Below are 15,919 nucleotides of genomic sequence, written 5' to 3'. Positions count from 1 at the left end.
TCTCCTCGCTCCATCCCAGGGTGGCTTCCGTCGGGGCCGGTCTGCAGCGGACAATTTGGTGCAGCTGGAATCTGCTGCCCGTACGGCCTTTGCCCGACGTCAGCATCTCTTTGCTGTATTTTTTGATCTGCGGAAGGCGATGACACCACATGGAAGCATCACATCCTTGCTAAGTTACATGACTGGGGTCTTCGTGGTCAGCTCCCGGCTTTTGTTCAAACCTTTTTATTGCGTCACTCTTTCCGGGTGCAAGTGGGTGCCACCTCTACTTCATCTTATATGCAGGAAAATGGGGTCCCGCAGGGCTCGGTGTTGAGCGTCTCCTTATTTCTCGTGGCCATTAATGGTCTGGCTGCAGCCATGGGGTCGTCGGTGTCTCCTTCTTTGTATGCCGACGACTTCTGCGTCTCCTTTACCTCCACGACTACAGGAGTCGCCGAACGCAGGCTGCAAGTAGCCGTTCGCAAGGCAGCATCATGGGCTCTGACTCACGGTTTTCAGTTCTCTGCAGCCAAGACTCGAGTTATGCACTTCTGCAGGCGTCGGATGGTCCAACCTCATTCTGAACTTTACCTCGACGGCCACCTGCTTGAAGTGGTGGAGACTTGCCGCTTCTTAGGACTCGTGTTTGATGCCCGGCTCACGTGGGTTCCTCATCTTACTCAGCTGAAGCAAAAATGCTGGCGGCACCTCAACGCCCTCCACTGCCTTAGCCACACGTCTTGGGGTGCAGATCGCTGCACGCTGCTGCGATTGTATGGAGCCCTTGTGCAGTGCCGGCTTGATTATGGGAGCCTGGCCTATGGGTCTGCACCACCCTCAGTGTTGAAGTTGTTAGACCCCATACACCACTGTGGTGTTCGGCTTGCACCTGGCGCTTTCCGTATGAGCCCCATGGATAGTCTACTGGTGGAGGCCGGGGTTCCCCCACTGCGGATTCGCCACCATCGACTGCTCGCCGACTATGCTGTCCACGTGCATTGCTCGCCCGGCCATCCCAATCATCGCCTGCTTTTCCCTGCCGTGGTCCTCCATCTGCCCGAACGGCGACCTAGGTCTGGGCTTTCCATAGCTGTCTGCATCCAGTCCCTGCTGTCCGAGCCGGCCGAAGTGGCCGTGCGGTTAAAGGCGCTGCAGTCTGGAACCGCAAGACTGCTACGGTCGCAGGTTCGAATCCTGCCTCGGGCACGGATGTTTGTGATGTCCTTAGGTTAGTTAGGTTTAACTAGTTCTAAGTTCTAGGGGACTAATGACCTCAGCAGTTGAGTCCCATAGTGCTCAGAGCCATTTTTGAACCTGCTGTCCGAACTGGGGTCATTCCCTCTTCTGCCTCCCTTCCGGGTCTGTGCACCTACACCTCCCTGGTGTTTGCGCCGGCCGTCCGTCCGTCTGGACTTGGCACAGGGACCCAAGGACTCGGTTCTGCCTGTGGCCCTCCGTCGCCATTTTCTTGCGCTCCTCGCCTCATTTTCGAGCTGTGAGACTGTCTACACTGATGGTTCCCTGGTTGATGGTCGCACTGCCTACGCTTTTGCTCATGCTGCCCATGTTGAACAGCGCTCCTTGCTGGCTGGCTGCAGTATTTTTACTGCAGAGCTGGTGGCCATATTGCGCGCTCTTGAGCATATGCGTTCCTGCTCAGGTACGTCCATCGTCATCTGCAGACTCCCTGACAGCCTCCAGGCCATCGACCTCTGCTATACCTCTTCTCCTCTGGTGTCCTCTATTCAGGAGTCTGTTTCTGCCATTACCCGCTCTGGTCGTTCGGTGGTCTTTATTTGGACGCCAGGTCACGTTGGCATCCCGGGGAACGAACGTGTCGACAGGCTGGCCAAAGGGGTGATCGACGCCCCAGCTTTGGAAATCGGACTCACGGCTCGCGATCAGCAGCTGGTGTTGCGCCGTAAGGTGCTTGGGATGTGGACTGCTGAGTGGTGTGGCATGACATCCCCGAATAAACGGGCCATCTTTTGCATCAGGAGGATCCCCCCCTGTGTCGGTGTGGGTCCCGGCTGACGGTCGCCCACATTTTATTGGAGTGTCCCCGACTGCGCACCCTCCGGCAGTCTTTTAATCTCCCGGGCACTTTGCCTTTGGTTTTAAGCGACAATGCCTCCATGGCTGATGACGTTTTAAATTTTATCCGTGGTAGTCCTTTTTATGGTTCCATTTAGAGAGGTCCTGCTCCTTTCCCTTTGTGTGTCTCTTGTCCTCGAGTCTCTCATATTTGGTTGCAGATTTTAGTGTGTAGTTGGTTGGTTGACTCTTTCCCTTTTTTGTTGTCATGGTCAGTCAACCAGTCTCCGGCCATCTTCTTTTCTTCTGTTTCCTTTTGTCTGGTGTTCATCTGTACTCTTCGTGTCTGTAGTGTTCGTTACCGCATTTGTGTTCTTTTAGGGCCTGGGGGGGAGTCTCCTTCCCCTTGGGGTTTTACCTGCTTCGTGCATTTATGTCTCGCCTGTTTTTGGAATGGGGGACTGATGACCTTAGCTGTTTAGTCCCCCTTAAACATCCCAACAACCACCACCACCACCCGACCGAGACTCGAACTCGGGACCTTTGCGTTTCGCGGGCAAGTGCACTACCATCTGAGCTACCAAAGCACGACTCACGCCCGGTCCTCACAGCTTTACTTCCGCCAGTATCTCGTCTCCTACCTTCCAAACTTTACAGAAGCTCTCCTGTCTCTGCAGTATCCTTTCTGACCTTTGACCCAGAAGGGACAACCTAACCAGTTATTTAACTGAAAGTGTTTCATGGGACTTAGTCTGTAGCTTGGGACTCCAGAAGAAGGATACATTTTTTGATAAAAGTTGTTTGTGGTGGGAATTGTTGAATGTAGACACATTTGAGTCTTACAAGAGCTTTGGAGAGGAGTTAAGTCTCAATTTTGTTCAGAGAGTGCACAGAAGAGAATAAAGCTGCAGTTGCTGTTAGATGAAGGTATTTACAAACCACTCTTAATTGAAGTACTTATCAGTAGGTTATCCACAGTCACTAAACAAAAATTGATAGAAAGAACTTGGGTCAGTGTGTGCCAATTTTTACAATTTCTTGATCTATTTGATTACTTAAATTTGTCAAGAAATAATTGTAATAATAAGCGACAAGAAAGTGGTCATAAAATGAATACCTGGTCAAAATTGAGAGTAGCTAGGAGGTGCATACCTATCAAGACAGTTGTGGATGGATGGTGCACAACCAGCAAAGTACTAACAACAGTAGGAATCAGTAGGTTTTATCATAATAGAAATGATGAATACCAAAGCCAGAACTGTAATAACAATCAAAGTAATAGGAATAAAGAGAGGAGGTATGGCAGAACCAGTCAGTCAGTCCACCCCAGGGAATGAACGACTATACCAAGTGCCAAGAGACACTAATAGGCCTTGGAGGGAACCAGCTGCCACCGAAGGTGTGGGAATTAGTGAGTGTCCCCTTGATACAGGAACCAGCTCTGTTGACAACCCAATACCTGTTTCAGTAGTATATGTCAGATTTTATAAGGTGTCGAGAAGGACTAGAGGTAAAAGAATTATTATTAGAGGAACAATTAAAGGAGCAGTCTGACTTGCAGAAACCGTTGATAAGTGGATGTGTTATTAAAACACAGTTGACATTAATAATCGACACCAAAAGTAACGTATGTTTAATTAACAGAACATGTTGGGAGGTGATTCAGAAACACGGAAAGACAGTTACTTTACTCGTAGAAGGTGTGATTTTGGTTGGAGTGATTGGAGTTTTCAGTAGGCCTGTGAAGCCAAAAATTAACGTAAAACTTTGTATATAAGGAATGAAGTTGCAGCACACATTGTTTATAGTAGCGTGATTAGGAGTGAAAATTTTGTTGGAAGTGTCAAGATAAAGAAGGAAGTATTAGCGGAATTGTGTATTAAAAATACGTGATTTATTAAATCTGTGTTGGCTGTTGCTAGCATAGGCCTGCAGATTATATTAGGAATGGACTGATTAGTAAAAAATTGAGTAGATTTATACATTGCTGAAGAAGAAACAAGACCATAATACCAAGAAGAGATGAGAGAGTAGTCCTTCTGAAATATATGAAGAGACATGTAACTATAAAGTAAAAGTAAGAAATTGGGTATAGCGTGGGTACGAAGTGTTTGTAAATTTAGTATCTTACAGTGTACTGTTTAGTTTTCATACTGAATTGCTTCTAATTTTTGTGTACTGGACAGCAGTAAAGAAGATATTCTGAACATTTACATAGAGTAAATTCTATCTGCCAGGCATATTGCAGATGAAGAAATGTAAATAAATAAAGAGTAATTGTGGTACTGAAGAACTGTATTTAAATGAGTAAACCAGAGAATTTTAAGGAGAAGGATTTTTAAGTGACATTCAGGTTACTGAAAGCTAAGAAATTTCATGAAAGGAAGAGAGGAGGAAGAAAAGACATTTTATTGACGTGTGACAACATTAGTAAGTAAGTGAGGGCCATAAGTATTTTAATACGAAAGTACTGCTTACATAAGGGCCTGGATCACCATGAACTGTGACTGTTGTTTGTAAGAGTTGTTAAAAGAGAAATGAGTAAATGCTATTCAGAAGACAATTGTTGCATGTTGATGTGAATTTCATTAAGTGGAGAAATAGTCACTAACAGACGTAAGAATTCACAGCCTTCCCTTTGACATGTGCCCAACACGAAAATGGTAATACATGAAAGTGCCAACTAATGTCTTGAAACTGTTATAAAATGATACATACCTTTTCTTGGTTTACTGGAGTAATAACATATTTTAGGCAGAAATGGTATTTCCACTTACCTAGCGGATTGATAAAAATAGCAGGTGTCCAACACGAATGTTTAACGTAATAAATGCTGTTTGCATTACTTGTTCCATGTGTGCTGAAGAAACTATGTACATTTGGGGAGGCAAGTGTAAAGGAACGCCTTCTGGAATACACTTTTCTTGCGAATTAGTTCACATACTGCGTGCTTGTCTACAGAGAAATGCAAATAATTTCTCACACCAAATGTAATATAATTAAAATGTTTTTAAAAGGTACTGCAACAGATCTGAAAGCGGGAGGAATGAACCCTTCTGTGAGAATATGACAAAACTTGAAACAGATGTAGAGCATCCCCCAAAAGAGGAAATTTGGTGCTATTGACAACATAAAATCCACATTTAATGGGGCAAGAGGCCGCCGTTCTGTCAAGGGGGCTAAAGGTAGCATGACAGATACTGAACTGGACTCTGCAGAACGAGAGGAATTCAATTACGAGTTATTCTTGTCTGTGCAGTGACTACGAGTCAACAAAAGCAGCAGCAAAGGTTTTGGTTCAGCAGTTCGAGAACTCCTTTCCCGCTATGGTCAGTTCATCACTGCCTAGATTTTGTGAGTAGTTACCGGAACAGTGACACCTTGGAATGAACACTACCTGCAACTCGGTATGGTCAATAATATGCAGAAACTAGGAAGGAGTTTCTGACTGTATAATGGCCAGAGAGAGATTATATAGAGCTTCTAGTTTTTCTGGAGACGTCACCGCTACGCTTGCGTCTTTACATTATCTAGAGAACCTCATAGTATAAAACATTTTGATTTTAGTGGATTGTATAATCTTACTCCAACAAATGTGAACACCAGCCATTCTCAAGAACACTTACCAGGTAGTAATGGATGTTCTTAAGCCGCCATGAAAAATAAAAGTTTAGTTAAGATGATAAATTTTGTTTGGATCAAGAGATGCACTAACATTAAGACAATGAAATATTCGATGACTTAGCGTTCACCGCCGCTACCAACAGCAAATCTAAAAACATCTTATTCCACCATCAGACCTGAAGACGTTATACAGGTGGTTCGAAAATTCTCATTGCAAAATTCTAGGGATTGTAGAGGGGAGTGTGTATACAATATTTTGAATAGGATAAATGGTTCTGAGCACTATTGGACTTAACATCTGTGGTCATCAGTCCCCTAAAACTTAGAACTACTTAAGACTAACTAACCTAAGGACATCACACACATCGATGCCCGAGGCAGGATTCGAACCTGCGACGGTAGCAGTCGCGCGGTTCCGGACTGCGCACCTAGAACCGCTAAACCACCGCGGCCGGCTTTGAATAGGAACCCATGACTGGAAATGCACCGTTTACGTTCTACGACGGTTCGAATTCACATGTTATCTCGTTCAATTCTGCTTGAGGAACTCAACTAGTAGGGACGGAAGACCTTTATCAGGTAACAATACGAAAGGATGCCTAACGAAGCATCCATTTATCTTTTAAACATTTCTGATGATTTATGAGACTCCTGTACAGACAGAACAATTCTGGCCGCTGCTCCAGAAACTGAATAAATACCAAATGGAATGGATTGTGCGCACCAGAACATGCTTCGTAGGTTCGATGTCTATAACAACGTTAGTGGTCGCCACATCGAGCCACTGTTGTGATGTGTCAGTATTGTTCTGTATGTATGGTATGATGGGTTCTTCTTTGTTTTGGCTGTACTCTTGAGGAATATTGTGGTAAATTCTGCCCAACTGCCCCATTAGGTCACCGGAATCCCGACCTAGTTTGAGAGCCCTGCCCATAATGCTAGTAAAGAGGCCGTAGAGTATCGCTGATAAAACGCTCTGTTGCAAGGATGCCGCAAATGACATCCAAAGGAGTCCTGCTATGAAAACAAATGACACTCCAGATCAGCGACCACTGTTGTTGTATCGTATGGAGGATGACAGTGAGGTTGGTACCCCACCGCTGTCCGAGGCGTCTCCAGACATGTCTTCGGCTTGGCGTCTCATTCGAGTAGTCTTCAGTGATGAGTTCTTCTTCGAACAGCCCCTATGACCAGCGAAGACGGGTCTGAAGACGTCCCAGACAGTGGTTTAATACCAATTTGTATGTTGCCCGCTATACTGCCTGACAACTGGCAGTCAGTGAAGGTCTAATTTGCCACTTCTTTTCAAAGTATAGCTCTTTTGGTTGTCATCCACGGCACCCTTAAAGACCAGCTGTACGTTGACGATATTCTACGTCTTGTTTTGTTGTCCTTCATCGGAAGCTATCGTCGATTTACATTTCAGTAAGATAATGGCCACCCATACACGGTGGGAGGTTCTACTGCTTGTCTTCATGCTTGTCAAATCCTAGGATGGCCAGCAAGGTCGTCGGATCTCTTTCCACTTGAGAACGTTTCGGCCATTGTGGGCTGGAACCTCCAACCAGCTTGAAATTTTGACGATATAAAGCGGCAGTTGGACAGAATTTGGTACGATATCTCTTAGGACTTCCAAAACCTCCATCAACTAACACCAAGCCAAATAACTTCATGCATAAGGGCAAGAGGTGGACCAAAGCGTTATTAACTTGCTCAATCTGTGAAGCTCCTTCTCTTGAACCAATCATTCAATTTTTCTGAACTCGTAATCGTTTGTTTTTCCCTACATCATATCTACGAATTTCTGTCCCAATCATACACTGCTGGCTATAAAAAATGCTACACTAAGAAGAAATGCAGATGATAAACGGGTATTCATTGGACAAATATATTATACTAGAACTGACAGGTGATCATATTCTAACGCAATTTGGGTGCATAGATCCTGAGAAATCAGTACCCCGAACAACCAAACTCTGGCCGTAATAACGGCCTTGATACAACTGGCAATTCAGTCAAACAGAGCTTGGATGGCGTGTGCAGGTACAGCTGACCATGCAGCTTCAACACGATACCACAGTTCATCAAGAGTAGTGACTGGCGTATTGTGACGAGCCAGTTGCTCGGCCACCATTGAACAGACGTTTTCAGTTTGTGAGAGATCTGGAGAATGTGTTGGCCAGGACAGCAGTCGAAAATTTTCTGTATCCAGAAAGGCCTGCAACATGCGGTCGTGCATTATCCTGCTGAAATGTAGGGTTTCGCAGGGATCGAATGAAGGGTACAGCCACGGGTCGTAACACATCTGAAATGTAACGTCCACTGTTCAAAGTGCCGTCAATGCGAACAAGAGGTGACCGAGACGTGTAACTAATGGCACCCGATACCATCACGCCGAGTGGTATGCCAGTATGGCGATGACGAATAGACGTTTCCAATGTGCGTTCACCGCGATGTCGCCAAACACGGATGCGACCAACATGATGCTGTAAACAGAACCCGGATTCATCCGAGAAAATGACGTTTTGCCATTCGTGCACCCAGGTTCGCTGTTGAATACACCATCGCAGGCACTCCTGTCTGTGATGCAGCGTTAAGGGTAACGGCAGCCATGGTCTCCGAGCTGATATTCCATGCTGCTGCAAACGTAGTCGAACTGTTCGTGCAGATGGTTGTTGTCCTGCAAACGTCCGCATCAGTTGACTGAGGGATCGAGACGTGGCTGCAAGATGCGTTACAGTCATGCGGATAAGATGCCTGTCATCTCGACTGCTAGTGCTACGAGGCTGTTGGGATCCAGCACGGCGTTCCGTATTACCCTCCTGAACCCATAGAGTCCATATTCTGCTAACAGTCATTGGGTCTCGGCCAACGCGAGCAGCAATGTCGGGATACGATAAACCGCAATCGCGATAGGCTACAATCCGACCTTTAGCAAAGTCGGAAACGTGATGGTACGCATTCCCCCTCCTTACACGAGGCATTACAACAACGTTTCACCAGGCAACGCCGGTCAGCTGCTGTTTGTGTATGAGAAATTAGCTGGAAACTTTCCTCATGTCAGCACGTTGTAAGTGTCGCCACCGACGCCAACCTTGTGCGACTGCTCTGAAAATCTAATCATTTGCATACCACAGCATCTTCTTCCTATCGGTTAAATTTCGCGTCTGTAACACTTTGTCTTCGTGGTGTAGCAATTTTAATGTCCAGTAGTGTATAATTCCTGTGTGGTGTGTGATTTTTTTTTTTTCAAAGAAATGTTAATAAATGAAAGTTTGTCTGCATCTCACTCCATCTCTTCTTCTCATTATCACTACATTAACTTCAATGTGTGTAATGCAGACGAAGGAAGCAGTTCTTGCAACTTCGACATGCCAACAATGCGCGCTCAGCGAAGTGTTTCGGGCGGACTGTAGTAGACGAGTTTTGGGCAGAATTAAGTGAACGTGTCCTGTTTGAACGGCTGTACAACACGGTGCGTCGGCGGTAGGCCACATATTTAACGTGTTCTTTGCGCGCCGTCTGTGCAATTCTCTGTGATCAATGGCGAGCAGAGAGTGTACATAAGAAGTTTACTTTCGCATATTATGGTTAGTTGTATAAAGTCTCCTGTGAACAAAGGTCATCACTGTTAAGTATCTGAGCTCTGTAATGTGTCTCACTGTAGACGAACATTTAGCAGTTTGTGGCTTTGTCTACTACGTGATTGATGCCTTCATTGAAAGTTACTACCACCCTTATTTAAATTTGACTTCTCATTTAGTAGCATTAATCAACACGATAGTAAGTTTCTCTCAGCCTCACATAAAGAAACACAGGTCAATGGGCTACGTATGCTGCATTCTTGCAGGTACGACTGCAGAAGACACCAGGGCGTGGACAACGTTAGAATCCGTGTGTTCTGCCGTGACGCAGAAGAACAAAACCAGGGCCCCTCGCATGGTCTATACTCCCAGTACAAAATATGTTGACAGATGCGCGTTATCTGCAGTAATACAGAGGAGGGAATACACAGGGTGCTACTTGCACTTATTTTCATTTGGTTGCAAAGGTTAATTGGTTTTGAAAGAATCGGCTATCTCTGTCGTATTGGTACCGCTGCAGTAGCATCTTCCTTTTAAGTGTCCTTTCTGGCCAGCCTGATATAGCGTTGCGTAGTGCTCTACACCGCACCCAGCGCTCAGAATAGTGTGGCTGGAGGATGCGCAATAGGCAGAGCACTCGTGCGGAGAGCGATATTGGTGGCCGTTGCAGGCAGGCACTGTAGGGGAAATGCTGAGTACTGGAGGGGAGGAGCCATTCTAAACCGAAGCCTTTGCTCCTATGCTCTCATGTTTTCGTAAATATCAAGTGTAGCCCCTTCAGGCCCACACTTTCCTCGTGACCCTTAGAAAATGTCTACTGTCACCTCTGACTTGGTTAGTTACCTGGAAGTATTCCGCTGAAAATGCAAAAAAAAAATGCATCGATTTATTTTCTCATGGCTTATTAAACAACTGCAAGTTTTATGCATGTGCCACAAATGGTGAATTTTGAATGAAACCTATTTTTCTCTTGCTACTTTGTTGAAGTTTGCTTCTTTTGCCAAAACACGGCAGAGCTTACACAATGTCACCTCACTTACAAGCTGTGCAGATGCAATTGACAGAGAATTCTGAAACCGTAGTCTATTAAGTTTGCCAAGTGGGGAACAGAGGGAAAGCAAGGTCGACAGATTATGAAAAACACATCTTCGGTACAAAAATAAACGCGTAATGGCTTCACTTATGCTGCACAAAAACCCATAGCATGCCTCGTTTCACCAGCTATCCATGACCCTTCAAAATTACAATCTTTCATCGAAAAAGTCTGTAGTTAGTGTTATAACATGCAGATAATAAAGTTTGCATAGTAACCGTATGGCAATATACTCTCCTGCTTGCAGGTTATCGTTTGCCCAGATCCCATTTCAGTATCTCAACCACTTATGCAATATCAGGAATGTTGTCGATTATTCATTTGACTTTATTGTTAGCGCGTGCGATCGCAAATAAGTGTGCTACATCAGATCGGTTTTCTTGGCGTTGGTGTCAGAGGCCCTCTCCCAAGTGTAGACAACAGTTCAATATGTTAGCTAAATTTAATATGCAGCAACACATTATGTAATACTATGCACCAAATTCAAAATCATAGGACCTCTATTTTTTATTACAAACTTCTTCGAATTTCGCTCAGTGTCTCACCTGAATGCAAACATCGCAATACCTATGGCGATTAACGAAATGATAGGCAGGTAAATATTTTGCTGTGACAGTTTCACAGTTACATGTAATTTATTATAGATGTGACTGTGAAACTATATATATATATATATATATATATATATATATATATATATATATATATGTGTGTGTGTGTGTGTGTGTGTGTGTGTGTGTGTGTGTTTTATTTTTAGTAGATTTTAACCATATCCTTGTCTTGTTGAACGGCAGATCCCTTAGGTATGTTCGTATACGCTGAATTGGGCCTTGGTTTATTAAATCCGCCTAACATAAAAAGTTGTCGATTTTCTCTTGAGGTTCATTTTAATCAGTTGTAGAAGCACAACATGGTCAGAGCTATAACACAGGCAATATTAATGTCCACAGCTGTACACAACAGAAAACGTATCCAACGGGTTTAGTTCCAAACAACAGAAAGAAGAGACAGCAGGTATGCAAATAAACTACGTTTCGACTTGAACTCTTCTTCCTGACATACAGAAACAACAAGGTAAGGAAGCGATAGGCATTGCTATACAAGAGTTTCTATAAATAGATACTTATCCAACTTGACAGTGATATCAGTCTTGATGAACACCATGCACAGTACAGAAACGGTGGCATCTGTTGTGAGACCAACTGTATCAGTAGGAAATTTGTCATTATCAACAATCTGAAGTATCACAGTGTAATTGATGTAGTGGTGTCGATGTTCCATGAGTCTTTTCATGTGAACACAGTGTTTGTGAGATTTCTGCAGAGTTGTTCACAGCAGCTGGAGAACTTCAGCACGCAGTCACTTTTCGCTGCTCCAACCTCAGGTGGATTCCTCCGATCGGTGTCAGCACCACAGTGTTGGGAGCCATGCGTAGCTTAGACTGCTTGTCTCCGGCGGGCAGAATGTCAAATTTTGACACCAGATGTACTATCGCTGTCTTCACTTGCATTAACCCGAAACGCATGCCTGCAACAAATCAAACAAGTTATCACTCTGTTGTACCTGGGAATGATAATGCTACATGCTTGAAATCTGGCACTGTGTCACAAAATCCATTTCGTTCAATTTCTCACATAAACTATAATAAATTTCGAAATAATTCTCTCCGCAGAACCAGTGCTATTTCGCCCCATCCCCAGAGAGGTATCAGGACTATAAACACGAAGACGTCCTGTAGCAAAAGTGTTTTAATCGCTATACGGGTGCAAACTCACCACTAGTTGTTTGGTTTTATCATTTGTTGTTATCGAGTCAGCTTTATTCGTACCTACTATGGCCGCTTAGCTGTCCCATTTCTTAATAGTTTTGAAGGTTATAGCTTCAAGCTACCTGCCTCTGCTTGCTATGAACAGTGACAACAGGGTGTCTCTCCAGCTATGTCAGAATTAATTAAATAAATAATATTAATTAACTTTCATCACCCAGATTAATTGAAAGAATGCACAGTGATAATATAGCTTGACACTGTGATAAGCCAGTGCAATGAATATAGAGGGGTAGAGTTTTGTTTTTGTCCATAAACTGTTTTCCCTCGACTTATGATCCTTTAGCATTCTGAACTTAATTTCCTTCAGGAGCTTAATTACCCTCTTAAATCAATCAATTATTGGGAATTTACTTTGACTGGGAATGAACGAAGGTTTCCTTCACATCAAGAGCAACACAAGGATGTTACTGTCCAGAATTTGTTTCTCAAATTGACTATCACTTAATAGTTTCATCTCCTATTCAGATCGGGACTTCTGCATCAGCAAGACTGCCAGCAATAATTCCCAGTTTGGGTTAATCTTGGTCTCTAGGGCCATTGTAATGTCGTAATACTGTTAGGTAGCGGAAGGCTTCATATAATGGAAACTATCTCGTCTCACGACATACAATTCTTACTGGCGCGCTGCATACTCTCTCTCTGAACTACTACGACCTGAATATCACTGGCAGTGGGAAGACTAAGTATCGGAGACCAACAAACTACTTTTCTTACTATTAGGTTTCGTAACAACATAATTGTACTTGAAAGCTTGTTATGATGCATCATATAAGGAGGTGAAATGCGTACCATCACGTTACCGACTTTGATAAAGGTCGGATTGTAGCCTATCGCGATTGCTGTTTATCGTATCGCGACATTGCTACTCGCGTTGGTCGAGGCAATGACTGTTAGCAGAATACAGAATATGGAATCGGTGGGTTCAGGAGGATCCCAACGGCCTCATATCACTAGCAGTCGAGATGACAGACATCTTATCCGCGTGGCTGTAACGGATCCTGCAGCCAAGTCTCGATCCCTGAGTATCCAGGTGGGGACGTTTACAAGACAACAACCATCTCCACGAACAGTTCGACGACGTTTGCAGCAGCGTGGAACCTGGGTGCACGAATGGCAAAACGTAATTATTTCGGATGAATCCAGGTTCTGTTAACAGCTTCATTATGGTCGCATCCGTGTTTGGCGACATCGCGGTGAAAGTACATTGAAAACGTGTTTCGTCATTGCCATACTGGCGTATCACCAGGCGTGATGGTATGGGGTGCCATTGGTTAGACGTCTCGGTCACCTCTTGTTCACATTGACGGCACTTGGAACAGTGGACCTTACATTTCAGATGTGTTACGACCCGTGGCTCTACCCTTCATTCGATCCCTGCGAAACCCTACATTTCAGCAGCATAATGCACGACCGCATGTTGCAGGCCTTTCTGGATACAGAAAATGTTCGACTGCTGCCCTGGCCACATTATCCAGATCCTTCAGCAAATGAAAACGTCTGGTCAATGGTCGGCGAGCAACTGGCTCGTCACAATACGTCAGTCATTACTCTTGATGGACTGTGGTATCGTGTTGAAGCTGCATGGTCAGGTGCACCTGTACACGCCATCCAAGCTCTGTTTGACTGAATGGCCAGGCGTATCAAGGCTGTTAATGCGGCCAGAGGTGGTTGTTCTGGGTACTGATTTCTCAGGATCTATGCACCCAAATGCCGTGAAAATGTAATCACATGTCAGTTCTAGTGTAATATATTTGTCCAATGAATACACGTTTATCATTTGCATTTCTTCTTGGTGTAGCAATTTTAATGGCCAGGAGTGTATTATATCACTTGCAATCTAGATCGTTTCTAGAGAGAGACTACCTTCCTTTTCCTACGTATGGCGATCTTTGTGTTCTTGTAGTTTAATGCGAAGAAGCATACAACTTTTTTATGTAAAACACTACCATTCTTTAATTTGCAACATAATGCTTCCTTGTTCGTTACCGTCTTTCCTCACATCGGCTATTACCCGTAAGGACACTAACAGCCTCGGCCATTTCGATACAAACCGTTTAAACTTTTTTAATTTTCTAACCAGTATGGTGGCAGTTGTACAGCGCTGTGGCGTCTGTAGAGGCAGCTGTTACAACACAATTAGCAGCAATCGTATTGCGATAGAGGCAAATAAATAACTCGCGAATCGTTAATAAATTCTAGGAAATCGTTTTGCTAAAATATGTTCTCCTTTTTTTGTAAATAAAAGTGATGGTATGACAATCTTTTATGTTTTTATTGCTGTACAGAAGATGAGTCCGGAAATAGCAAGTGCTTCAAAAAGGACGGAAAGTATGTTAAAGCAGCTAGAAATAAAACAAAAAAATTGTGGTAAGCTTCTATGGGTCCAAACTGATAAGGTCACCGGTCCCTAGACTTACGCACTACTTAATGCACTTAGGACAACACAAACACCCATGCCTGAGGGACGACTCAAACCTCCGACGCCGGCCGAGTGGCCGAGTAGTCCTAGGCGCTACAGTCTGGAACCGCTCGATCGCTACGGTCGCAGGTTCGAATACTGCCTCGGGCATGGATGTATGTGATGTCCTTAGGTTAGTTATATTTTAGTAGTTCTATGTTCTAGGGGACTGATGACCTCAGAAGTTAAGTCCCACAGTGCTCAGAGCAATTTGGACCATTTGAACCTCCGACGGTGGGAACTGCGCGAACGGTGAGAGGACGCCTTTGACCGCACGGCATAGAACAAGAACTAACGGCTGGTGAGTACAGAATGATGGAACCTGATCCAACTCTCAGAACTTCAATTTGGTCAGTGCTTAATTCTATAGTAGATGGTGATGGCAACAGTGTTAACTACCTTTGGTGTGTCGAGTACAATGAACTTTACTTGCATACTTAACAGTCAGTGTCTAACAAACAAGTGTCATGCATTGACTGAATACGCCTTCTCAAATCTGCTCAGGGCAAATTTATTGAGAAATGCGTGACTTTGTGTCCAGGAGAAGCTACTGGGGGTGAAGCAGTTTCAGATCTGACTCAGAGATTGATCAATACTGCAGCGACTTATAGAAAAGTATCCGCAAAACCTACTATGTCTCATCCCATAACTGTCTCAAAACAAATCACTCAAAATGCGAAAAACCTTTGAAAGGAAACCGAACCTGAATAATTTATTACGAGGATGGAGGTGAATTCCAGGCGACCAGAGATACGTGACACGTAGCACAAGGAGAGATAATTACCTGACTCGTACAGTTTCTTATTTTGTTAATTGGGACCTCAGAACTTACTTCTTGCGTATGACACGGTTTCAAGACGAGACTACGGCGCTTCAAAACATTAGAAAGGAATTGCTGAGACGATTTATCTCGCTTGGTATTCACGAGAATAGTCTCAAAAATGTATCTTTTACAACTGACCAAGATGCCAACATTACCGCTGTTCTCCGTAGATATTCTGCACTGAATTTTCCCTTTCACATGCTGAACACAATGCTAAGAAATGCGTTTAGTGTGCGGTATATGCCATTCAACTACCCAAAACTTTATTTTGTTCTGACTACAGTGGAGTAACTTGTGACATTTGCAAAAATGGCATTGTTCATAGCCTGGAGAGAAGAATGGAGCAGTCGAACGATACTCACTGGAACACAGGATTGGCCATGCTTGAATCGGAGAAAAGGCAGTTCAAATGGTTCAGATGGCTCTGAGCACTATAAGACTCAACGTCAGTGGTCATCAGTCCCCTGGAACTTAGAACTAGTTAAACCTAACT

General features: G+C 44.1%; 1 protein-coding gene across 1 annotated transcript in view; it reads right to left on the bottom strand.

Annotated features, from left to right (window-relative positions):
* Nucleotides 1-11,185: 11,185 nt before the first annotated feature.
* LOC124615499 (cytochrome P450 6k1-like) overlaps nt 11,186-15,919 on the bottom strand; it is a 31,386-nt gene continuing 26,652 nt past the window's right edge. Inside the window, exon 4 of the mRNA XM_047143449.1 lies at nt 11,186-11,844. Coding sequence (XP_046999405.1) covers nt 11,666-11,844 — 179 coding nt within the window. The 3' untranslated portion in view covers nt 11,186-11,665. The remainder of the gene's footprint in view (nt 11,845-15,919) is intronic.

This window comes from Schistocerca americana, chromosome 5 (genome assembly GCF_021461395.2).
Source record: "Schistocerca americana isolate TAMUIC-IGC-003095 chromosome 5, iqSchAmer2.1, whole genome shotgun sequence".
In the NCBI taxonomy this organism is placed as follows: Eukaryota; Metazoa; Arthropoda; class Insecta; order Orthoptera; family Acrididae; genus Schistocerca; species Schistocerca americana.
This window is presented reverse-complemented; position numbering and strand designations above follow the sequence as displayed.